At 37.2% G+C, this 25,420-nt stretch overlaps 1 protein-coding gene across 2 annotated transcripts in view; it reads right to left on the bottom strand.

The window, feature by feature from the left end:
• Positions 1-25,420, bottom strand: part of ATF6 (activating transcription factor 6) — a 214,357-nt gene that overhangs the window by 169,636 nt on the left and 19,301 nt on the right. For both annotated transcript variants that reach the window (XM_030824056.1, XM_030824055.1), the window contains exons 4-6: positions 24,043-24,149; positions 9,444-9,573; positions 8,511-8,714 (exon numbers count right to left, since the gene is read on the bottom strand). In XM_030824056.1, the coding sequence (XP_030679916.1) occupies positions 8,511-8,714; positions 9,444-9,573; positions 24,043-24,149 (441 nt within the window). The remainder of the gene's footprint in view (positions 1-8,510; positions 8,715-9,443; positions 9,574-24,042; positions 24,150-25,420) is intronic.

Raw genomic sequence — 25,420 nt, forward strand, 5'->3', positions numbered from 1 at the left:
TTTAGAAGTCATCCAGCAGAATGCCTCCTCATCCCTAGAGGACCCACTTCCAGTCCCTCAACTGCTTCTGATGTTTCTTCTCACCTGAAGACATAAAATAGAGGGTAGAGTAGGCTTTTAATGAAAACAGCATCAAAGGCAGACACTGAAAGCTGCCATTTTTTGTTGTTGCTGTTGTGTAGTAGCTGACACTGGTATTCTGGTGATTCTACTGTCCTGCCTAGTTACTCTGCACACATTATTTTTTCACTGTATTAATGGTATGTCATAATTTTTGTTAAGTTCTTAGGTGTGAATCTGTAAGTGTAAGAAAATGATTGCTTGTCAGTAGCATATGAATTCAGAGCCAGGAATGACAGTGGTGCCAAACAACTACAGATTGTCCACATGAGATAGTGACAACTGTGCTTTCTGATGGTTCATTGTATGCAAACTTGGTTTCATGTACAGAATTATTTAAAATATTATATAAAATTACCTTTCAGCTATAAAATATACATGAAACATAAATGAATTTCATGTTAGACTTGGGTTCTGTCCCCAAGATATCTCATTATGTATATGCAAATATTCTAAAATCCAAAAGTACCCAAAATCTGAAACACTTCTGGTTCCAAGCATTTCATTTAAGTGGTACTAAACCTGTACCATTAACCTAAAGACTTATACAACTCATAACAGTAATCTATTAAAAATTTTACTTGCCTGCTAAGTGTTTCCTTTCAGATCTGGCAGATTTTTATAAGGTGTTGAAAGCCTTGCCTAACATCCACAGCTGCTTGAGCCTATCTAACAAAATGACGGTACTAAAATAACTGGCAACTAAAATCTCATGTAAATTTATAATTTGTTTAAGAAAAAAAAGCATTATGCTTCCAGACAGGTTGACCCATGTAAAACTCAGCTCAGTATTTCAAAGGATCGGGGAAAACTAAAAATCAAAATAAAGCTGCAGAACACCTGTTTGTCAAGAATATCTGTCTTGGCTAAAAAGATAACTTATAAAAGCAAAGCCCTTGTTTCAGATGGCCTCAAAAAACACACTGAAAGTAGCAGAATTCAATAAACAGCATTTTATCCCAGATAAGAAGATCTAAAAATAATTTCATGGATTTGGAGTAGATACAATATATTAATACTTGGGCATAAATGATCATTAAATATTTTTACCCTCTCATTTTCCCTTGGACTCAGTTTTTCTTTCCCCCAACTTTTATTTTAGGTTCAGGGGGTACACATGCAGATTTGTTACATTGATAAATTGCATGTCACAGGTGTTTGGCATACAGATTATTTCATCACTCAGGTAATGAGCACAGTACCCAACAGGTAATTTTTCGATCCTCACCCTCCTTGCAACCTCCACCCTCAAAAGTGGCCCATTGTCTATTGTTCCCTTTTTATGTCTATGTATACTTAATGTATAACTCCCACTTATAAGAGAGAACACGCAGTATTTGGTTTTCTGTTCCTGCATTAATTATCTTAGGATAATGGCCTTCAGCTCCATCCATGTTGCTGCGAAGAACATGATTTCATTCTTTCTTATGGCTGTGTAGTATTGAATGGTGCATATGTACCATATTTTCTTTATCCAGTTCACTGCTGATGGGCATCTAGGTTGATTCCATGTCTTTGCTATTGTGAATAGTTCTGTGATGAACATATGTGTGTGTGTGTGTGTGCGTGTGTGTGTGTGTGTGTGTGTGAGTGTCTTTATATTCCCTTGGGTATATACCCAGTAATGGGACTGCTGGGTCAAATGGTAGTTCTACTTTAAGTTATTTGAGAAATCTACAAACTGCGTTCAGTGGCTGAACCAATATACATTCCCACCAGCAATGTATATGCATTCACTTTTCTCTGCAATCTCGCCAGCATCGGATATTTTTCAACTTTTTGATAGTAGCCTTTCTGACTGATGTGAGATGGTATCTCACTGTGGTTTTGATTTACATTTCTCTAATGATTGATTTACATTTCTCTAATGTTGAGCATTTTTTCATATGCTTATTGGCCATGTCTATGTCTTCTTTTGAAAGTGTCTGTTTATGTCCTTTGCCCACTTCTTAATGGGGTTGTTTTTTGCTTGTTAATTTAGTTTCTTGTAGATTCTGGAGATTAGACCTTTGTTGGATACACTGTTTGCAAATATTCTCTCCCATTTTGTAGGTTGTCCTATTACTCTATTGATAGTTTCTTTTGCTGTACAGAAGCTCTTTAGTTGATTTTTATTTATTGATTTTTGAGCTCTGTTGCCCAGGCTGGAGTGCAGTGGCGCAATCTCAGCTCACTGCACCTGCCGCCTCCTGGGTTCAAGCAATTCTCCTGCCTCAGCCTCCCAAGTAACTGGGATTACAAGCATGCACCACCATGCCTGGCTAATTTATGTATTTTTAGTAGAGATGGGGTTTCACCATATTGGCCAGGCTGGTCTTGAACTCCTGATCTCAAGTGATCTACTCCTCAGCCTCCCAAAGTGCTGGGATTACAGGCGTGAGCCACCATGCCCGGCCTCTTTAATTAGATCCCATTTGTCAATTTTTGTTTTTGTTGTGATTGCTTTTGGAGTCTTCATCATGAAATCTTTGACAAGGCCTATGTCCAGAACCATATTTCCTAGGTTTTCTTCTAGGGTTTTTATAATTTGAGCCTGTACATTTAAGTCTTTCATCCGTCTTGTGTTGGGTTTTGTATACACTGAAAGGAAAGGATCCAGTTTCAATCTTCTGCATATGGCTAGCCAGTTATCCTACCACCATTTATTGAATAGGCAGTCCTTTCCCCACTGTTTGTTTTTGTTAAAGACCAGATGGTTGCAGAGGTGCAGCTTTTTTCTGGGTTCTCTAACCTAATCCATCGGTCTATGTGTCTGTTTTTATACCAGTATCATGCTGTTTTGGTTACTGTAGCCTTGTAGTACAGTTTGAAATCAGGTAGCGTGATGCCTCTGGCTTTGTTCTTTTTGCTTAGGACTGCTTTGGCTATTTAGGCTCTTTTTCAGTTTCATGTGAACTTTAGAATAGCTTTTTCTAATTGTGTGAAAAATGTCACTGATAGTTTGATAGAAATAGCATTAAATCTGTAAATTGCTTTGAGCAGTATGGCCATTTTAACACTATCGATTCTTCCTATCCATGAGCATGAAATGTTTTTCCATTTGTTTGTGTTATCTCTGATTTCTTTCAGCAGTGTTTTGTAACTCATTGTAGAGATCTTTCACCACCCCAGCTTGCTGTATTCCCAGGTACTTTATATTCTTTTTTTGGCTATCGTGAATGAGACTGCATTCTTGATTTGGCTCTCAGCTTGGATATTACTGGGGTACAGAAATGCTGCTGACTTTTGTACATTGATTTTGTATCCTAAAACTTTGCTGAAGTTGTTTATCAGACCTAGGAGTCTTGGGCAGAGACTATGAGTTTTCCAGGTACAGAATCATATTGTCTGTGAAAAGAGGTAATTTGACTTCCTCTCTTCCTATTTGGATGCCTTTTATTTCTTTCTCTTGCCTGACTACTATGGCTACAACTTCCAGCACTATGTTGAATATGAGTGGTGAGAGGGACATGCTTGTCTTGTTCTGGTTCTCAAAGGGAATGAACTTCCAGCTCTTGCCCATTCATTACGACGTTGGCTGTGGACTTGCTATAGATGGTTCTTATTATTTTGAAGTATGTTCCTTTGATACCTAATATGTTTTGAGGTGGACTCCGTTCTTTTATGAAGTAAAAACATATAAAACGCAGAAATTACTCAGAAGCAGACATAAACATGCTTAGGCCAAATGTGCAAATAAAAATTACTAACACATAAAGTAAAGAGCATATGACCAAGTGTTAGGTTTTAATAACAATAAGAAATTACAGTAAATCCGGCACTATGGAAATATATATTTACCATAATGTGAAAAAAAACAAAAAAACAAGAATTCCCAAGTGCTCAAGTCGTAGCCAGAGCAATCAGGCAAAAGAAAAAATAAAAGGCATCCAAATATGAAGAGAGGAAGTCAAACTGTCTCTCACACAGATGATATAATTCTACACCTAGAAAACCCATAGTCTCTCCCCAAAGGCTCCTGAATATAAGAGCTCTCTTTTAATACAAAATAATATCCTGGTCACCCAAAACCATCAAGGTTGTCCTTTCGGTTTCTGAGTATTGAGAAAATACATGATGGAAAAAGGCTGCTAAGAATTTAGTGAAGATTTAAAATGAACTTGGAGTTTATTAGTCAGAAGTATAGCTATAAAAATTTGAAGAGCTATACAAAGATCTATGAAATAAATTATTTATTTGGTCTACAGAAAATGCTTGCTTCAAGTATGGATTTGCAGATGCTTTGCAAAATGCCATAAGGCTACTACCCCCATCACCCACACCCCAGGGTCCACAATATACAGACTGAGAACCACTGACTTAAACCAATACTTCGAGAAGAGTATTATAGGAAGCCATGTTCTACATCCTCTGAGTTTAAAATTATGATTAAAAGACCCCTCCCCAAAATTAAACACTGTTCAGGGAACTTTGGGACTATTTTAAAGAACAGAAGAGGTGTAAACATAATGAATTAGGCAACTTACAAGAAAGAATCCTATTTCTAGCTATAGTTACAGTTTAAAGCCCTGGCAGATAACAAGTACTTTGTAATATTTCTTAAACTAATTAAGAAAAATAATCCAAATCTGTACTACCAATTGTGTAATTACCACTGTCTCCTTGCTGAGAGGACTGCATCACACAAAGAAGGAGACGGAAGACTACCAAGGCAAGGCCAAATGTGGCTTGAGTCCTACCAAGCCACTGCTGCTTCCTTTTTTTCCCATATTGTACATCAAGCCTTTTCATCCCAGAGTACCCAACTATCCTCAAATTACCTAGCATCTAAATCAGGGATACTCTAAATATTCTAGGCATGTTTAGGTTCAACACAGAATGAGGGGAAACAACTAAATTTCTATGACATATGTTCAAGTGAAAGAACAAAAAACTCTCATGGTGACTTGGTAAATGCTGACCAGGCCACAAACTACAATGCAAAGAATTGTTTGGGGCCTTAAATAGCAGCTGAACATAGTTACTACTGTTCCTAGTGTGGAAACAGTTAAAAAGGACATTCCAAAGGCTGTTTATCCATTTCAGCATGCTCAAAATCCTCTCTGGCATTACATGCAAATCCCCCTTAATGGAACACGGCTGGATTCAAGGTCATATATTTTTTTTGACTATGTGTAACTCACTGATTTTGATAGTTCTTTCTTTTAAACTTTCTTCAAAGATTTTAAACTATGTATCAAACATTTATTGAATGCCTACTTTGTCTGAAATAGCATAGGTGTGTGACTTTGGGCAAATAATCTGTACTTAGCATTCTCATCTATAAAATGGAGATATCACAGCCCATCACCATAAATCATAGAAACATACTGAAGTTTCAAATAATGTGTAAATATTATTTGAAATAAGATAATGCACTTAAGCACTTAGAAGAGTGTCTGGCACATAGTAAGAACTTAAATGCAATTATTATTTTTATTAATCTCCTTTTCTATATAATAATAGCTTCCAGATGGGTACTTCATGAGTTATTAATTTATTAGTTATCACAGTGACTGTTATTTAACTGTTTATATGAATTTAATTCCCCAAATAAAGTGTAGAATTCTTGAGAGCAAGGAATACATCTGTCATTTTTTTTTTTTAAGGCAATACAGTATAGTGATTATTTACATAGACTCCAAGCTAGACCACCTGGGCTCAAGTTCTGACTCCACTTGTTATTAGCAGAGTGATCTGGGCAACGTATTTTATCTCTGTCTCCCATTTCAATAATTTTCGCCATCATCTACCCAAAAAACCCCAAGATAGAAAAACAGAAGTCATCCTAGACACCTTCCTCTCTATCCTTCAGCCTCCTTCTACACAATCCAATTACCAATCTCTACGATTCTACACTTTTAACATCTCTACTCTTCATTCTGGTTCTCCACTTTCATTGATATTCCAGGCTTTCACTATCTCTCATCTACACTACTCAAAACAGTCTTAAAGGACATGGAGGACCGAGAAGTAGAAGCAGGCATAAGTTGTTGCTGGTTGGTAGAAAATGGTGAGCCAAAAAACTAGGAAAAGCAAGAGAATTCAAAGGACAATGCCAGATTAGTTGAGCTAGAATAAGGGATTTATAGAAAAGAGTAATATTATAAAGTTTGAAAACTAAACTAGAAGGCCAGGCATGGTGGCTCATGCCCTAATCCCAGAGCTTTGGGAGATCAAGGTGGGTAGATCCCTTGAGCCCAAGAGTTCGAGACCAGACTGAGCAATATAGTGAGATTCTGTCTCTATTAAAAACAAACAAACAACAACAAAAAACAACCTAAAAACTAAACTAGAGCCAAACTGTGAAGAGTTTTACATTCCAAGCTAGAGAATCTCAGTCTTAAACCTGTGGAAATTACCTCTTCTTTTTCAATGGTAAAATATTTACTACTAGTATTAACATGATTAACTGTATAACGTCTTGCCTATACTTCCCTTCTTCCTCCCCATTCTCAAATAAATGGAAAACATACTTTAAATCTGTATGTTATTATAATAATATCACCTATTTAGATTGTACTATAAAAATAGACAAGGCACCAGGCCCAGTGGCTCACACCTGTAATCCCAGCACTTTGGGAGGCCAAGGCAGGCGAGCACGAGGTCAAGAGACCAAGACCATCCTGGCCAACATGGTGAAACCCTGTCTCTACTAAAAATATAAAAATTAGCTGGGCATGGTGGCACGTGCCTGTAGTCCCAGCTACTCTGGAGGCTCAGGCCAGAGAATGAACCCAGGAGGCAGAAGTTGCAGTGAGCCAAGATCACACCACTGCACTCCAGCCCGGCAACACAGCGAGACTCTGTCTCAAATAAAAGAAAAAAAACAGACAAGGTGCAGTTCCTCATATTAGCACATGCTCACAAAAAAATAAGTATAGTCTTCAGATGACAGCAAAGTATTGAAGTTTCAAATAATGCGTAATTCAGGTTTCTGGAACTGATGAACTGCTCAGAAAAGAATAGTTTGTCTTCTTATTATAGGTAAGATCTTCCATCACTCAAACATAGTCAATGATCTGCTAAGGGCAAATTCTTAGGAATACCCCTGCTTTATACACTAGTCATATTAATGTCAGACTTTTTGTATAGACGTATTTTAATAGCTTATGGGAACTACAATGAGGTTCTTCATTAGTTTAAATTCTTAGCCTTTGGGAAGGCACAGATCCTTATGAGATCCTAATGAAAGTTTTGGAGACTATCCCTAGAATAATCCACATATGAACATACATTAAATCCTGCATTTTATTTCAAGGAGTTCATGAATGCTTAATACACATTTATAAATCACAAGAATACCTATTCTATAGCATTGCTACTTTTCAGATGGAAAAGGCAGCAGTTCTGACTTTGTACTGAGAGGGCAGGCATTTCAAACTGGTTTTTGTTTGATTGTTTGTCTGTTTATTTTTGGTGGGACTGATGGATGAATTTTCACTGATCCATCCATTCTCTCATCTAGGTCTTCTTTTTATCAATGTCATATTGTCTATGACCATGTAATAGAACAAAGCTAAAAGAGTATCTGGAAATTAAATTTATCAAATTTATCCTCATTAAAACTATGCTCCAAAAAATGAGCTAACTATTCACAATTGGAGATACAGTACAAATGTAACACTGGTGTTTATTTACAACCCATACCCCATTATCGCCTAGTCATATCTGGTGCCAACAAACTAAATCCAGAGAGAAGAATGCTGCAAAAGTTTTCTTGTACCCAATGTATACAGATACCAGTATGAGTACAATGATAACTAATCTACCTAAGAGATCTCCATACGGAAATGACTCCCATATCTGAATAGTACCAAATCCTCAGACTTGAACTTCTTTCAATAATGACCTAAACCTCTCACAGAATCACAAGTGTATGAGGCCATCTGGTGGATAAAATACGAAACACACAAATTCTTAGCTAGTTGAAAGCAGAGTTCAGGTCTCCTCACGACCAGGTCAATATACTGTTTACTAAACCATGCAGCCTCCTCAGAGATTAAGGGCTTGATTCTATTGCTATAACACACCTGAAATGGACCCTATTATTTTAAATATTCCTTAAAAACAAAAAAAGTTCACAGCCACAAAAATCTGGCTGACCTGAACTCTGCCTTCAACTAGCTTAAAATTTGTGTTTCTGTATTTTATCCACCAGAATAAAATGGCACCAAGAAAGTGTCCCAAATTTTCAAAATAACCATCAGATGTAACTGGTCTGGAGAGCTATATCCCTTGTTATGACAGGAACCACACATTAGTCATCTCTGCAATGTCCTCATAACCAAAGACATTCCTGACAAACAGCACGTGCTCAGAAATTATAACCTGAATTAAAACAAATCATATGACACAACCCTTACTGCCCTCCAAATAAATTTACACAGCCTTAAATTCTGCTCAGGTACCTTTGGTGGGTGCAGGTTGTAAACTGATAATTGGTTGCTGCTTTGCCAGTGGCATAAGTGTTGGTACTGTCTGAATAATGATGGTTTTTGCTGGAACACTGGAGTTTGTTTGAGTCTTGGGTGCTGCTGGAAGCAATAAAGGCTTGGGCTGAATTGAAGGTTTTGAATTCACCTGAATTTTTTTCTTTGGAGTCAGTCCATTTTCTGGAGAAAAACCAGACAAACCACAAGTCAATGTGAAAGCAATTAAGCAAGCCCTAAAAAACAGATTCTATCACACACCTTTCTCTACACATTATCTTAACTTCGAGTAACAATCTTTAACTGAAGTTTAAGCATAGCTACAGTACATATACCTAAATGAACTGAAGAAAAGTACTTAAACTGTTACCTCCTTTTCTAACCAAGCTGCAGTTTTGGGAATGGGACACACTAACTGGTAAAGGAGAATAGCTGAAATCACGGAATAACACCCAGAGATTAATGAGGTAACAAATGTCATAGCTGAATGGCCCTCCATTCAGTTATCTTTAACTGAAACTTTGCAATCTCTCCTGAAGATGGTGGGGTCTGAGTCTAGATATACCTAATGCTAAATGACGAGTTAATGGGTGCAGCAAACCAACCTGGCACATGGATACATATGTAACAAACCTGCACATTGTGCACATATACCCTAAAACCTAAAGTATAATAATAAAAAAAAGAAGAAAAAAAAAGTATCTTTCACCTGTAAAGACAGAGACAACCAAAGATTATTTCTCCCCTTTCCTCTCCACGGTAATCACTCACAACAAACAATATAGGTCCACCAATTAAAAAACAGCAAGCCAGCCTAATAAGCATAAATTTAATCCAGCATTTTCTTTTAAGAAATGGAACCTAAGCTCAATCTGAAATAGAAATAACAGAAGTTAGGAGATAGAGTAATACCAGTCTTGTTCCTAGGACCAGTGACAGGCTTATCTTCCTTCAGTGGCTCTGCTGAAGAGGGACTATTAGAGCTTTCACCATATAAGGAAAGGGGAGACATCTGAGAACCAGAAGACAAATCCAACTCCTCCTGTAGCATAATAAAAACAAAAGTTAATGAGCACAATCCTTAAGCAGCAAATTGCACAGAAAAGGAGGAGACCCATATATAAACAGAAAAACACTTCAAGGTAACTTCAAAGGAAAGGTATATTAGAAACTGTATCTATATATTAAGTAATAAGTGACTATCAGCATGATCCATCTATACCAAAGGAAAAATAACTCAAAATGCAGAGTAAGTCTTTGCCATCCTGTTATATTAAAGATATGAATCATTGATCTGTTTCTACATTTCTTCCTACAAACTACACACACACACACACACACACACACACACACACACACAGAGAGACACGCACACACACATAAAACTTGGTTCGTAGTCATACAAACATTCAGTATCCGTATAAGGTTGCAGTTAAAATGCCAATATCCTTTCTCCATAATCTCTCTTATTTGGTCTTAAAAGAATATCAAAAGCGAAATAATTTTATTTGTATTCTTTTCTATTTTCTATTTTGTAATACTGCCTTTGTTCCAAATGTTGTAAAAGAAAGATGCATGAATGGAGCAGTGCTATTTTTTTTTTTTTTTTTTTTTTTAGACAGAGTCTCACTCTGTTGCCCAAGCTGGAGTGCAGTGATGCAATCTCAGCTCACTGCAACCTCTGCCTCCCCGGTTCAAGCAATTCTCCTGCCTTAGCCTCCGGCCAAGTAGCTACAACCACAGATGTGTGCCACCGCGCCTTGCTAAGTTTTTGTATTTTTGGTAGAGAGAGGGTTTCACCATATTGGCTGGGCTGCTCTAGAACTCCTGACCTCATATGGTCCACCCACCTCAGCCTCCCAAAGTGCTGGGATTACAGGCGTGAACCACCCCGCCCAGCCAACAGTGCTATTTTCTTTAATTTAGTAGGTGAATTGATAATGATTGAGATACATAAAGATAACATTCGCATTTTCCCAAAGTCTTTTAATATTCAGTGAATCTGTCTCATTTTGTTAGAATAAAGAAACAACATAGAAGCAGCAATTCAATTCAGACAGAAAAGATGGCATGCATGATCACGCAATAGACATAATCTCTACTTCATACCATCTTCAAAATAACCTATAACATTATAATATAAAACAAAATTTAACAGAATACTTGTTTACTCTCAGGTGTTGCAGACCCTCTTAAGTCAGAACACCCAGAAGCCACAAAGGAAGAAGAAATAGATTTGAACAAATAATAAATAAACTAACAATAAAAACTAGACCATAAACAAAGTTAAAAGATACATATTGGTAGAAAATATTTGCGAAAAATAGACAAAGGGCAGTAACAGCCATTTCACTGAAAAGGAAATGTAAATGGTAGCCAAATGCAAATTTAAACTTTTTTTAATCATAAAAAAAATTAAAATGACCTGGAAAAGATATGGGAGAAAGAAATGCTCTCAGTCTCACTGGTGAGAGTGACAAGTGACAATTGCATCTTCATTCATCCTTAACAACTACTCAGCATGTAAGCTGAGCAATACGTAGAGTGTATTAAAATATACTTCCAAGAAACCAAAGAGTACAAGGTAACACAGGAGGAGACTATTATCTTCATGGCCTTTGATGCTTAAAAGGTATTCGATAATATTCGACAAGTATTCCTCAGTAAAATCCTAGAAAACACATTCCGGTGTGGAGCCAAGATGGCTGAATAGGAACAGCTCCGGTCTACAGCTCCCAGCGTGAGCCATGCAGAAGACAGGTGATTTCTGCATTTCCATCTGAGGTATCGGGTTCATCTCACTAGGAAGTGCCAGACAGTGGGTGCAGGACAGTCGGTGCAGCGCACCGTGCGCGAGCCAAAACAGGAAAAGGCATTGCCTCACTCAGGAAGCGCAAGGGGTCAGGGAGTTCCCTTTCCTAGTCAAAGAAAGGGGTGACAGACGGCACTTGGAAAATCGGGTCACTCCCACCCTAATACTGCGCTTTTCCAACGGGCTTGGAAAACGGCACACCAGGAGACTGTGTCATGCACCTGGCTCGGAGGGTCCTACGCCCACGAAGTCTCGCTGATGGCTAGCACAGCAGTCTGAGATCAAACAGCAAGGCGGCAGCGAGGCTGGGGGAGGAGCGCCTGCCATTGCCCAGGCTTGCTTAAGTAAACAAAGCCCCCAGGAAGCTTGAACTGGGTGGAGCCCACCACAGCTCAAGTAGGCCTGCCTGCATCTGTAGGCTCCACCTCTGGGGGCAGGGCACAAACAAACAAAAGTCAGCAGTAACCTCTGCAGACTTAAATGTCCCTGTCTGACAGCTTTGAACAGAGTAGTGGTTCTCCCAGCAGGCAGCTGGAGATCTGAGAACAGGCAGACTGCCTCCTAAAGTGGGACCCTGACCCCCGAGCAGCCTAACTGGGAGGCACCCCCCAGTAGGGACAGACTGACACCTCATTCGGCCAGGTACTCCTCTGAGACAAAACTTCCAGAGGAACTATCATACAGCTGAATTTGTGGTCTCACGAAAATCCACTGTTCTGCAGTGACCGCTGCTGACACCCAGGCAAACAGGGTCTGGAGTGGACCTCTAGCAAACTCCAACAGACCTGCAGCTGAGGGTCCTGTCTGGTAGAAGGAAAACTAACAAACAGAAAGGACATCCACACCAAAAACCCATCTGTACATCACCATCATCAAAGACCAAAAGTAGAAAAAACTACAAAGATGGGGAGAAAACAGAGCAGAAAAACTGGAAACTCTAAAAAGCAGAGCGCCTCTCCTCCTCCAAAGGAACGCAGTTCCTCACCAGCAACGGAACAAAGCTGGACAGAGAATGACTTTGACGAGTTGAGAGAAGAAGACTTCAGACGATCAAACTACTCCAAGCTATGGGAGGAAACTCAAACCAATGGCAAAGAAGTTAAAAACTTTGAAAAAAAAAATTAGACAAATGTTTAACTAAAATAACCAATGCAGAGAAGTGCTTAAAGGAGCTGATGGAGTTGAAAGCCAAGTTTCGAGAACTACATGAAGACTGCAGAAGCCTCAGTAGCTGATGCGATCAACTGGAAGAGAGGGTATCAGTGATGGAAGATGAAATGAATGAAATGAAGCGAGAAGGGAAGTTTAGAGAAAAAAGAATAAAAAGAAATGAACAAAGCCTCCAAGAAATTTGGGACTATGTGAAAAGACCAAACCTACATCTGATTGGTGTACCTGAAAGTGACAGGGAGAATCGAACCAAGTTGGAAAACACTCTGCAAGATATTATCCAGGAGAACTCCCCAATCTAGCAAGGCAGGCCAACATTCAGATTCAGGAAATACAGAGAACACCACAAAGATACTGCTCGAGAAGAGCAACTCCAAGACACACAATTGTCAGATTCACCAAAGTTGAAATGAAGGAAAAAATGTTAAGGGCAGCCAAAGAGAAAGGTCGGGTTACCCACAAAGGGAAGCCCATCAGACTAACAGCTGATCTCTCGGCAGAAACTCTACAAGCCAGAAGAGAGTGGGGGCCAATATTCAACATTCTTAAAGAAGAATTTTCAACCCAGAATTTCATATCCAGCCAAACTAAGCTTCATAAATGAAGGAGAAATAAAATACTTTACAGACAAGCAAATGCTGAGTGATTTTGTCACCACCAGGCCTGCCCTAAAAGAGCTCCTGAAGGAAGCACTAAACATGGAAAGGAACAACTGGTGCCACTGCAAAAACATGCCAAATTGTAAAGACCATCAAGGCTAGGAAGAAACTGCATCAACTAATGAGCAAAATAACCAGCTAACATCATAATGACAGGATCAAATTCACACATAACAATATTAACTTTAAATGTAAATGGGCTAAATGCTCCAATTAAAAGACAGACTGGCAAATTGGATAAGGAGTCAAGACCCATCAGTGTGCTGTATTCAGGAAACCCATCTCACGTGCAGAGACACACATAGACTCAAAATAAAGGGATGGAGGAAGATCTATCAAGCAAATGGAAAACAAAAAAAGGCAGGGGTTGCAATCCTAGTCTCTGATAAAATAGACTTTAAATCAACAAAGATCAAAAGAGACAAAGAAGGCCATTACATAATGTTAAAGGGATCAATTCAACAAGAAGAGCTAACTATCCTAAATATATATGCACCCAATACAGGAGCACCCAGATTCATAAAGCAAGTCCTGAGTGACCTACAAAGAGACTTAGACTCCCACATAATAATAATGAGAGATTTTAACACCCCACTGTCAACATTAGACAGATCAACGAGACAGAAAGTTAACAAGGATATCCAGGAATTGAACTCAGCTCTGCACCAAGCAGACCTAATAGACATCTACAGAACTCTCCACCCCAAATCAACAGAATATATTTTTTTTTCAGCACCACACCACACCTATTCCAAAATTGACCACATAGGTGGAAGTAAAGCTGTCCTCAGCAAATGTAAAAGAACAGAAATTATAACAAACTGTCTCTCAGACCACAGTGCAATCAAACTAGACCTCAGGATTAAGAAACTCACTCAAAACCGCTCAACTACATGGAAACTGAACAACCTGCTCCTGAATGACTACTGGGTACATAAGGAAATGAAGGCAGAAATAAAGATGTTCTTTGAAACCAACAAGAACAAAGACACAACATACCAGAATCTCTGGGACACATTCAAAGCAGTGTATAGAGGGAAATTTACAGCACTAAATGCCCACAAGAGAAAGCAGGAAAGATCCAAAATTGACACCCTAACATCACAATTAAAAGAACTAGAAAAGCAAGAGCAAACACATTCAAAAGCTAGCAGAAGGCTAGAAATAACTAAAATCAAAGCAGAACTGAAGGAAATAGAGACACAAAAAACCCTTCAAAAAATTAATGAATCCAGGAGCTGGTTTTTTGAAAAGATCAATAAAATTGATAGACCGCTAGCAAGACTAATAAAGAGGAAAAGAGAGAAGAATAAAATAGATGCAATAAAAAATGAAAAAGTGGATATCACCACCGATCCCACAGAAATACAATCTACCATCAGAGAATACTACAAACACCTCTATGCAAATAAACTAGAAAATCTAGAAGAAATGGATAAATTCCTCGACAAATACACCCTCCCAAGACTAAACCAGGAAGAAGTTGAATCTCTGAATAGACCAATAACAGGCTCTGAAATTGTGGCAATAATCAGTAGCTTACCAACCAAAAAGAGTCCAGGACCTGATGGATTCACAGCTGAATTCTACCAGAGGTACAAGGAGGAACTGGTACTATTCCTTCTGAAACTATTCCAATTGATAGAAAAAGAGGGAATCCTCCCTAACACATTTTATGAGGCCAGCATCATCCTGATACCAAAGCCTGGCAGAGACATAACCAAAAAAGAGAATTTCAGACCAATATCCTTGATGAACATTGATGCAAAAATCCTCAATAAAATACTGGCAAACCGAATCCAGCAGCACATCAAAAAGCTTACACACCATGATCAAGTGGGCTTCATCCCTGGGATGCAAGGCTGGTTCAACATATGCAAATCAGTAAATGTAATCCAGCATATAAACAGAACCAAAGACAAAAACCACATGATTATCTCAATAGATGCAGAAAAGGCCTTTGACAAAATTCAACAACCCTCCATGCTAAAAACTCTCAAGAAATTAGGTGTTGATGGGATGTATCTTGAAATAATAAGAGCTATCTATGACAAACCCACAGCCAATATCATACTGAATGGGCAAAAACTGGAAGCATTCCCTTTGAAAACTGGCACAAGACAGGGATGCCCTCTCTCACCACTCCTATCAACATAGTGCTGGAAGTTCTGGCCAGGGCAATCAGGCAGGAGAAGGAAATAAAGGGTATTCAATTAGGAAAAGAGGAAGTCAAATTGTCCCTGTTTGCAGATGACATGATTGTATATCTAGAAAACCCCATTGTCTCAGCCCAAAATCTCCTTAAGCTGATTAGCAACTTCAGCAAAGTCTCAGGATACAAAATCAATGTACAAAAATCACAAGCATTCTTGTACACCAATAACAGACAAACAGAGAGCCAAATCATGAGTGAACTCCCATTCACAATTGCTTCAAAGAGAATAAAATACCTAGGAATCCAACTTACAAGGGATGTGAAGGACCTCTTCAAGGAGAACTACAAACTACTGCTCAATGAAATAAAAGAGGATACAAACAAATGGAAGAACATTCCATGCTCATGGGTTGGAAGAATCAATATCATGAAAATGGCCTTACTGCCCAAGGTAATTTATAGATTCAATGCCATCCCCATCAAGCTACCAATGACTTTCTTCACAGAATTGGAAAAAACTACTTTAAAGTTCATATGGAACCAAAATAGAGCCCGCATCGCCAAGTCAATCCTAAGCCAAAAGAACAAAGCTGGAGGCATCACGCTACCTGACTTCAAACTATACTACAAGGCTACAGTAACCAAAACAGCATGGTACTGGTACCACAACAGAGACATAGATCAATGGAACAGAACAGAGCCCTCAGAAATAATACCGCATATCTACAACTATCTGATCTTTGACAAACCTGACAAAAACAAGCAATGGGGAAAGGATTCCCTATCTAATAAATGGTGCTGGGAAAACTGGCTAGCCATATGTAGAAAGCTGAAACTGGATCCCTTCCTTACACCTTATACAGAAATTAATTCAAGATGGATTAAAGACTTACATGTTAGACCTAAAACCATAAAAACCTTACAAGAAAACCTAGGCAATACCATTCAGGACATAGGCATGGGCAAGGACTTCATGTCCAAAATATCAAAAGCAATGGCAACAAAAGCCAAAATTGACAAATGGGATCTAATTAAACTAAAGAGCTTCTGCACAGCAAAAGAAACTACCATCAGAGTGAACAGGCAACCTACAAAATGGGAGAAAATTTGCGCAACCTACTCATCTGACAAAGGGCTAATATCCAGAATCTACAATGAACTCAAACAAATTTACAAGAAAAAAACAAACAACCCCATCAAAAATAGGTGAAGGATATGAACAGACACTTCTCAAAAGAGGACATTTATGCAGCCAAAAAACACATGAAAAAATGCTCATCATCACTGGCCATCAGAGAAATGTAAACCAAAACCACAATGAGATACCATCTCACACCAGTTAGAATGGCAATCATTAAAAAGTCAGGAAACAACAGGTGCTGGAGAGGATGTGGAGAAATAGGAACACTTTTACACTGTTGGTGGGACTGTAAACTAGTTCAACCATTGTGGAAGTCAGTGTAGCGATTCCTCACGGATCTAGAACTAGAAATACCATTTGACCCAGCCATCCCATTACTGGGTATATACCCAAAGGACTATAAATCATGCTGCTATAAAGACACATGCACACATATGTTTATTGCGGCACTATTCACAATAGCAAAGACTTGGAACCAACCCAAATGTCCAACAACGATAGACTGGATTAAGAAAATGTGGCACACATACACCATGGAATACTATGCAGCCATAAAAAATGATGAGTTCATGTCCTTTGTAGGGACATGGATGAAACTGGAAAACATCATTCTCAGTAAACTATCGCAAGGACAAAAAACCAAACACCGCATGTTCTCACTCATAGGTGGGAATTGAACAGTGGGAACACATGGACACAGGAAGGGGAACATCACACTCCGAGGACTGTTGTGGGGTGGGGGGAGGGGGGAGGGAAAGCATTAGGAGATATACCTAATGCTAAATGACGAGTTAATGGGTGCAGCACACCAACATGGCACATGGATAGATATGTAACAAACTTGCACATTGTGCACATGTACCCTAAAACTTAAAGTATAATAATAATTTAAAAAAAAAGAACATACATTCCAAATACAATTATAGTCACCCCAGGAAGAAAAAAATAATAATAATAATAATAATAAAAACTATAATAATAATAAAGTATAATAACAAAAGTATAATAATAAAAAAGATATATGTTATGGTTGTATTATATAAGTAATGACTAACAAATTTAAAAAACAATAAAAAATAAAAAACAAAAATATTAAAAATTATTAAAAACAATACATTCTTATATATTACACAGAAAAACATTTTATATTTTTTCTTATATGTATTTGAGCAATGAATATATTACCCCTTCAAGGTTACATAAATATGAATACAGGAAATCCATATGGGCTGATTTATAACAATTTTTCCCCATATAAATAAAATGAAGCAAGTTTGTAGAACAGTGTGTGTGGTATCACTTGTGCATCAAAAAATGTATGTGTATACGTGTGTATGTGTGTATATGTGTTTATACATTTATATACATATACATGTAATATATTTATACAAATACACACTTGAAAGCACAGCCTCCCTGGAAAAATTCAGAAGAAACTGCTGACAATGACTTTCTCTGTTGAGAGAGACAGGGACTGTCCACACTGAAAAACTATTTGAATGTTTACCACATACATAAATCATTTTTAAAACATGTTTTAAAGGCATTTGTGAAATGCTAGTCACCATAGCAAAATTTTTTGAGCAAAAATTTAGACGAAACTAAATATTTCTTCTTTGGGAATGATTTGTATTAATTTCAGCTCATTCATATTCCGGAATCCTCTTCAGTTATTAAAATATTTTTACTTTTTTTAAACTTTTAAAAAAGTAATGAGACAATATTATATATGTGTGTGCTTATAAATGTAAACAAAAATCTAAAAGCTGGTAATAATTAATGATGGCAAGAGGATTGGAAGAATCTTGATGTACCAGGAGACTTTTATTTTTTATTGTATGTAGTTCTGTGCTGTGTAAATGTATTATTATATTTTTAGGATAAAATAAAAGCATGTTTAATCAGAAACAAAATAAAAATTAAAAAATAAAAAATAAATAAAATCCTAGAAAACAAGGATTCGAGGAATACTTTCTTAACATTAAAAAGCTGTGAGTAATTATACAGCCAAAGCCAATGCTGAATGCATTACAATTAAAGTCAGGATAAAAAATAGATACCTGCTTTTTCTGTAATTCTAGTATAATTACACTAAAAGAATAAATTTAAAAAACATTAAAACAAAAGAGACAGCGTGCCTTTTAGCAAGGTAATATGCGATATACTTGAAGCACATGTAACAATCCACTGAAAAAAAAATTTGACCTTGAAAATATTGTATTAATACACACTTAGAAAACATAATAAAAAATAAATATTTCACGCCAGGCACAGAAAGACAAACATCACATGTTCTCACTTATTTGTGGGATCAAAAAACCAAAACAATTGAAATCATGAACATAGAGTAGAAGGATGGTTATCAGAGGCTGGGAAGGGTACTGAGAAGCTGGTAGTGAGATGGGGATTGTTAATGGGTTTAAAAAAAAAAAAAAAAGAGAAGGAATAAGACATATTATTTAATAGCACAGCAGGGTGACTATACTCAATAAGAGCTCAGTTGTACATTTTAAAATAAAAAAAAGAGTGTAACTGGATTGTTTATAACACAAAGGATAAATGCTTGAGGGGATGGATACCCCATTTTCCATGATCTAATTATTTCACATTGCATGCCTGTGTCAAAACATCTCATGTACCCCACGAATATACATGCCTACTATGTACCCAGAAAAATTAAAAATAAAAAAGATTTAAATAAAACAAATAAATAAATATTTCACTCACAATAGCAATAACAATTACAAAATACCTAGAAATTTTCTAAAGAATGTGCAGGACCCATGTGAAGAAAACTGCACAACTAAACTAAGGCATAAAAGAAGATTTGAGTAAACAGAGAGATATACAATATTGTTGAAAAGAGTGATTACAAATGATTATAAAGATAATACAGTTAGGAAAACTGATTCATTTCTATAGAGAAAATTAAAACTAGATCCCTACCTAGTGCTAGATCCCTACATAATACCACATATTAAAGTGGAGTCTAAGAGTATTAAGAAACCTAAATATGAAAGGTAAACCATATGGTTAATAAAAGAAAATGCAGAATATCTTTGTGCCCTAAAAGCATAGAAGGACTTCTTAAATAAGCCATAAAGGAAAAGAAAAAAAAAAAGATAAGCCTGAGTAATTGAACATTAACTATTTATACTTAATAAAGACTACAAAGTTAATAGACAATAGAAAGGGAAAAGATATAGGCAATTTGAATGTCTAAATCCAACAACAGTTTACTATTTCAAATATATGAAGAATTCCTGCAGATAAACAAGACAACAACTTAGTAGAAAAACTGGCAAAGGACAGGAATAAACAATGTATAAAATAAAAAAAAGTCCAAAAAGCTCATAAGAATGTAAATAAATGTTGAAGACAATAACCAAAGAAATACAAAGTAAAACAAAATAAAAGCAAATGACAATAAAACACATTGTGCCATGGAGTAAAAATTAAAAAGGCAGACAATGCCAAGTATCAGGAGAGAAGTCACAGGGATCCTCAGGCACTGCTGCCAGCCCACAGAGTACTATGATGATCCTGGAGAGCAATATGGAAGCACTTGTCAAATTAGATACCTGCACATTCTACCACCCAGCAATTCTAGGCATATATCCTAAAGGATTTCTCACATGGGTCCGCTAGGGAACATTTTTTAAAATATTCATTATGGTGTAGGTAAAAATGTAGTGAATGCATACTTGAATGTTGTACAGAGTTAGATGCAACAGATTTGATGTACATAGAGCAATAGGAATTTACCTTAAAAACACTGTGCTGATTTTTAAAAGTAAATAATATAAAGATATCTACTATAATACCATTTACATAAATTTAAAATACATGCATATAATTGAAATCAGATGAACTTTTTAATAAATGACACTAGAATAATCATTTTGATAGTCATTTGGAAAAACATAAAATTGGATTTGTATCTCATATCATACACAAGGGTAATTTCAAATGGATCAGAGATCTAAACACTAAAAATAATATCTCATGATAAATACTTATTCATAGTCACTTACAAAATATTCCTTCATGAATAATTTTATCCTAAGCCACTAGATGGGGCAAAGCAAGACCACCATCCATGCAGAGAAGCAGCCTGGTGGAATGTCAGGGTCCAAGAAGGGTAGAGAGGGCACTGAAATGGCAGGCGGCCTGGCATGAGGACTCACAGCAGAGTGACGAGGGCATGCACATGGAAGACAGCCTGGTGTAAGGACATCAGAGCCCAAAGGAGACATGTTAAAAGAACATAAGAGCTGGTGTGAAGGGACCCCCACTGGCCAAATCCAGGACAACGTAAGAATTAGAATAAATAATTATAGTAATGGATTATAATCTGTTGAATAAAATAAGAAACGATGAATCCATACTAATATTAACAAATAAGTGAACAAATAAAAAGTGTGATAAGGAACAGGATATTTTTACATAGTCTTAAAGTATCTTTCTCACAAAATATGTATGGCATAGAGAGAAAAAGCAACTTCACAATGGAATAGGTTGCCAGATAACATCTATGAAGTGATCAAAGTGAACATAATCAGTATTAGAAAAAATCAAAATTGGGTCATCGAAAGTTGGACACAGACAGCACTTCTGTGACATTCCTGCCACAGATATAAAACCTCAATATGATCCTAAAGAAACATCAGACAAATCCGACTGAGAAATGCTCTTCAAAATAACTAACTCCTAATCCCCAAAAGTGAGAAGGTGAAGAAAGTCAAGGATTAATGAAGAACTGTTTCATACTGAACAAGATTAAAAAGACAAGACAACCATATGCAATGCTTGATTCTGAACTGGGTCCTTCTGATAGTCTAAAGGACACCTCTGGGATATCTGGCACAATTTAAACGAGAGCTGAAGGTTAGATTATAGTAACATATCAATGTTTATTTCCCGATTTTGTGCTTGTATTATGGCTAAGAAATATCTGTGCTTGTAGGAAGTAGACACTAAAGCATTGGAGTGATAGAGCATCGGACTAGTAACTTACTCTCAAATGCATAAGGAAAAAACAAGTTATTTGCAATGTACTCACAACACTTCTGTGAATTTGAGATTGTTCCAAACAAAAAATTAACATAAGCAAAAAAACAAGAGTAAAAATATGAGTGAATTATTTTATAACCTCTGAGTGGTGAAAACCTTCCTTTGAGTGACCAAAAAAGTAATTAAAGAAAAGATCAATAATTTGGCTAGAGAAAACAGTATACCTGGGGAAAAACAAACACCAGAAATAAAGCAAAGAGACAAAAGAAAAATTGGGGAAAAAATATTTGCAGCTTATTTCACAAACTAAGGACTAATATGCCCAATATATAATAAAGCACCTAAAATATTAAAGAGAAAAAGACCAATACAATTCAATTAAAAAACGAAAGGCCGGGCACAGTGGCTCACGCCTGTAATCCCAAGCACTTTAGGAGGCTGAGGCGGGTCGATAACCTGAGGTCAGGAGTTCGAGACCAGCCTGGCCAACATGGTGAAACCCTGTCTCTACTAAAAATACAAAAATTAGCCGGGTGTGGTGGCAGGCGCCTGTAATCCCAGGTACTCAGGAGGCTGAGGCAGGAGAATTGCTTGAAGCCAGGAAGCGGAGGTTGTAGTGAGCTGAGATCATGCCCTTGCACTCCAGCCTGGTAGACAAGAGAGTTCATCTCAAAAAAAAAAAAAAAAGAACAAAAATTTGAAATGACAGTTCATTTTTTAAAAAGAAATGCAAATAGGCCTTAAACATATAAAACATATGAATAGATATTTAACCATACTTATAATAAAAGAGATATAAAATAAAACCTATTGTGGAGTGATGATGGGAAAACAGGCCCTCTTACATACTGCTGATGAGGATGTAAAATTTTACAACCCCTATAGAGAGAAAGTTGGCAATATCTAGCAAAATTCAAGTGTATTTACCCTGGTGTCAGTAATCCCACCTCTTGCAATATATCCCAAAAATATCCTGGCAAAAATATAAAGTGACTTATGTATCAGGTTATTTACTATAGGCTATTTGAGTCTGGAAAAGACTTATGTACAGGTTAATTGGGTCTGGAAAAGACTAAAAACAACACAAACACTCACCAATAAGGAAATCACTGAATTAAGCATGATAAGGCCATGCAATGAAACATTATGTAGCATAATGAGAAAATTATATACTCTGAAATTAGAGTTATCCTGCTAAGCTAAAAAAGCAAGGTACAGGACAGGGTATATAGTATGCTACCTTTTGTAATTATTAATTTTTTAAAAAATTACATCATTTGGAGAAATTGTGGGACCTCAGAGAGCTACCAATAGTAGCAATCAGAGAAAAGCTTCATAAAGGAAGTAATTTTTGAACTGGGACTTGAAGGATGAGTTTTCCAAGACAAGAAAAAAATGGGGCTATTCTAGGCAGAAGAAAGAGGATGTGCAAAAACCTAGAACTGTAACAGCAGCGATCTCACTGCTGCTGTTCACCGCCAGCATCTGGAACAGTGCCTGGCACAGCGGTTGAATGAGTGGAGTGCATAGCAGCTCTCAGAGAGGAACTCTCACTGGGCTCAAGTTAAGGGGAATGTGGAAGTAGGAGGGGATAGCAAGAAAGGAGACTGGAAAGGTAAATGGGGGCCAGATCATGGAGAGCCTAGTACTCTGGAAATTTAAATTTCATCCTTGTAAGGACTGGGAAGTTACTAAAAAGTTTTAAGCAAATGACTGATACAGTAAAGCTTGTGATACTGAAAGATTTCTCTTTGAAGATTCCACTGCTAAGAAAGGTTTGAGAAGTTGGAAGGCTGACCAGTTAAAATCCTATTGACTTAATCCAGGTGAGATGGTGATGGCCTGGCAGGGGCAGAAAAGATAAATCCTTGAATTAATATGTGCATACAACCACCAGGATTTAGTAACTAAATGTAGAGCCTGCAGGAACAAAGATACCACAATTTATAGCACACATAATATACTAAAATATTATTTGATTTTTTTATTCTTATACTTTCCCTTTCCCCATTCTAAAAAGTACCTAAATCAGGTACTTCCTTTTCCTGGCCTCAGGGCTTTTGTCTGGACGCAGAGCAGAAGCGTTCTTAAAAGAGCTACCAGAGTTCTATAAAAACGTCAGCCCCTTCAAAAGGTAACACTAGGCATTCCCAAACTAAGGCAATCATTCTAGATGCTGTGACTAAAGAGATATAAAAACTGACCATCTTACATTCTTCTATGTCCATATATAAAGAATGTACATCCTAATAGGGAGGAGAAAGAAAGGGAGGGAGAAAGGACAGTAAGCCAATAAACAAATACGGGATACTGTTAAAATGCAATGAAACAAATGAAACAATGAAATTATGGAGGCATGAACAGAGGGGAAAGAGGGCAAAACCAAAGGCATTAACAACTTTCTAGCTCCCACAGGGCTCTTTCTTGAGTCTCAGTTCCCTCATTAAATGAGACAATATAACTCACAGTAGTATTCAATAAATGTTAACTGCCTCCCCCATATACATATTTTCCAGATAGCATATTATAACCAAAATCATTGTAAAAGACTGGCTACTCACAGGAACATGCTGAGTTGACGAATAAGAGTCCACTGATTGAGGAGACGAGACTGAATAACTTGAGGAGGCTGGAGAAAGTGGCTGAGGTTCTGCCTTAATATCTTTAACTGGAAAACATGGAGGAAAGGTTTTACCCACTGGACAATAAAAACTTATAATAAAATGAACAAGAAAGAAGGTAAAATCTACTTTTAAAATTCAATCAGATATGGAAGCTAAGGTCACCAAAATATAACGAGTGAAAATGAAAGATGCAGAAAACAATATATCTAGTATGTTTCCACTTGTGTAACAAATTATATATATATGTGGGGAGGGGGGCTGTATATATATATATATATGTATGTCTGTGTGTGTGTATATATATATGTGTACACTTGCATCTGCACTAATTCTCTGGAAGGGTGAACAGAAGAAACTGGTAACAGTGGTTGTCTCAGGAAAACAGAACTTGTTGGCTGAGGAATAAAAGCAGGAGACATTTTTCTACTATACAGATTTTTGTACCTTTTGAATATTTTACCATATGCAAAATATTATAGATTCCCAAAAACTTAATTAAAAAAAGAAACAGGAAATATTTTGGAAAGCATTTTTGATAATATAAAACTCATAAAAAAGTTCATATCTTTTAAACTATTAATTTATCCTATAAAAATGTACTGAGCAACTATGGCCCAGGCAGTATCCCTTGGTGTCAAAGATAGAATAGGGTGGGGATGGCAGACTGTGTTTCCCAAAATTAGCCATACAATATCTACCATCCTTCATGATCTTCCCTCATGATCTTCTACAATGTGATCTTGCCACTTTCCCATCAAGAAGTAGAGTCGATTTCCCCTCCCTGTGAATTTAGGTGGGCTTGACTCCTTCAATCAAAAGAAGACAGAAGTAATGCTATGTGAATTCTGAAGCTGGAAATGCAGCCTCTGCTTTGTGTGCTGGAACACTCATACTTGGAGCCTTTGAAGTCTGACTACCCTGAGACCACCATGACTGAGAACACCACGCCACACAAAGAGGCCCTACGCAGGCACTCCATTTGGTAGTCCTAGTCTTCAAGTCATTCCACTCCAGGTGCCACACATATGAGTGAAGAAACCTCAAGATGATTCTAGCCCCCAAATGTCAAGCTACTACAATCTTCAAATCTCCCCAGTTGTGGTCTGGACATCATGGAGCAGAGACAAGCCATCCTTGGAGCACCCGGTCAAAATTCATGAGCACCCGGTCAAAATTCATGAGCACCCAGTCAAAATTCGTGACCCACAGATTCTAGCAATCTAATAAAATGGTTGTTGCTTTAAGCAACTATGATTTAGAGTAGTTTGTCAAACGATGAAACCAGAACACTGACTTTGTGTATCCCACATTCTAT

This window comes from Nomascus leucogenys, chromosome 12 (assembly GCF_006542625.1).
Source record: "Nomascus leucogenys isolate Asia chromosome 12, Asia_NLE_v1, whole genome shotgun sequence".
Taxonomy (NCBI): Eukaryota; Metazoa; Chordata; class Mammalia; order Primates; family Hylobatidae; genus Nomascus; species Nomascus leucogenys.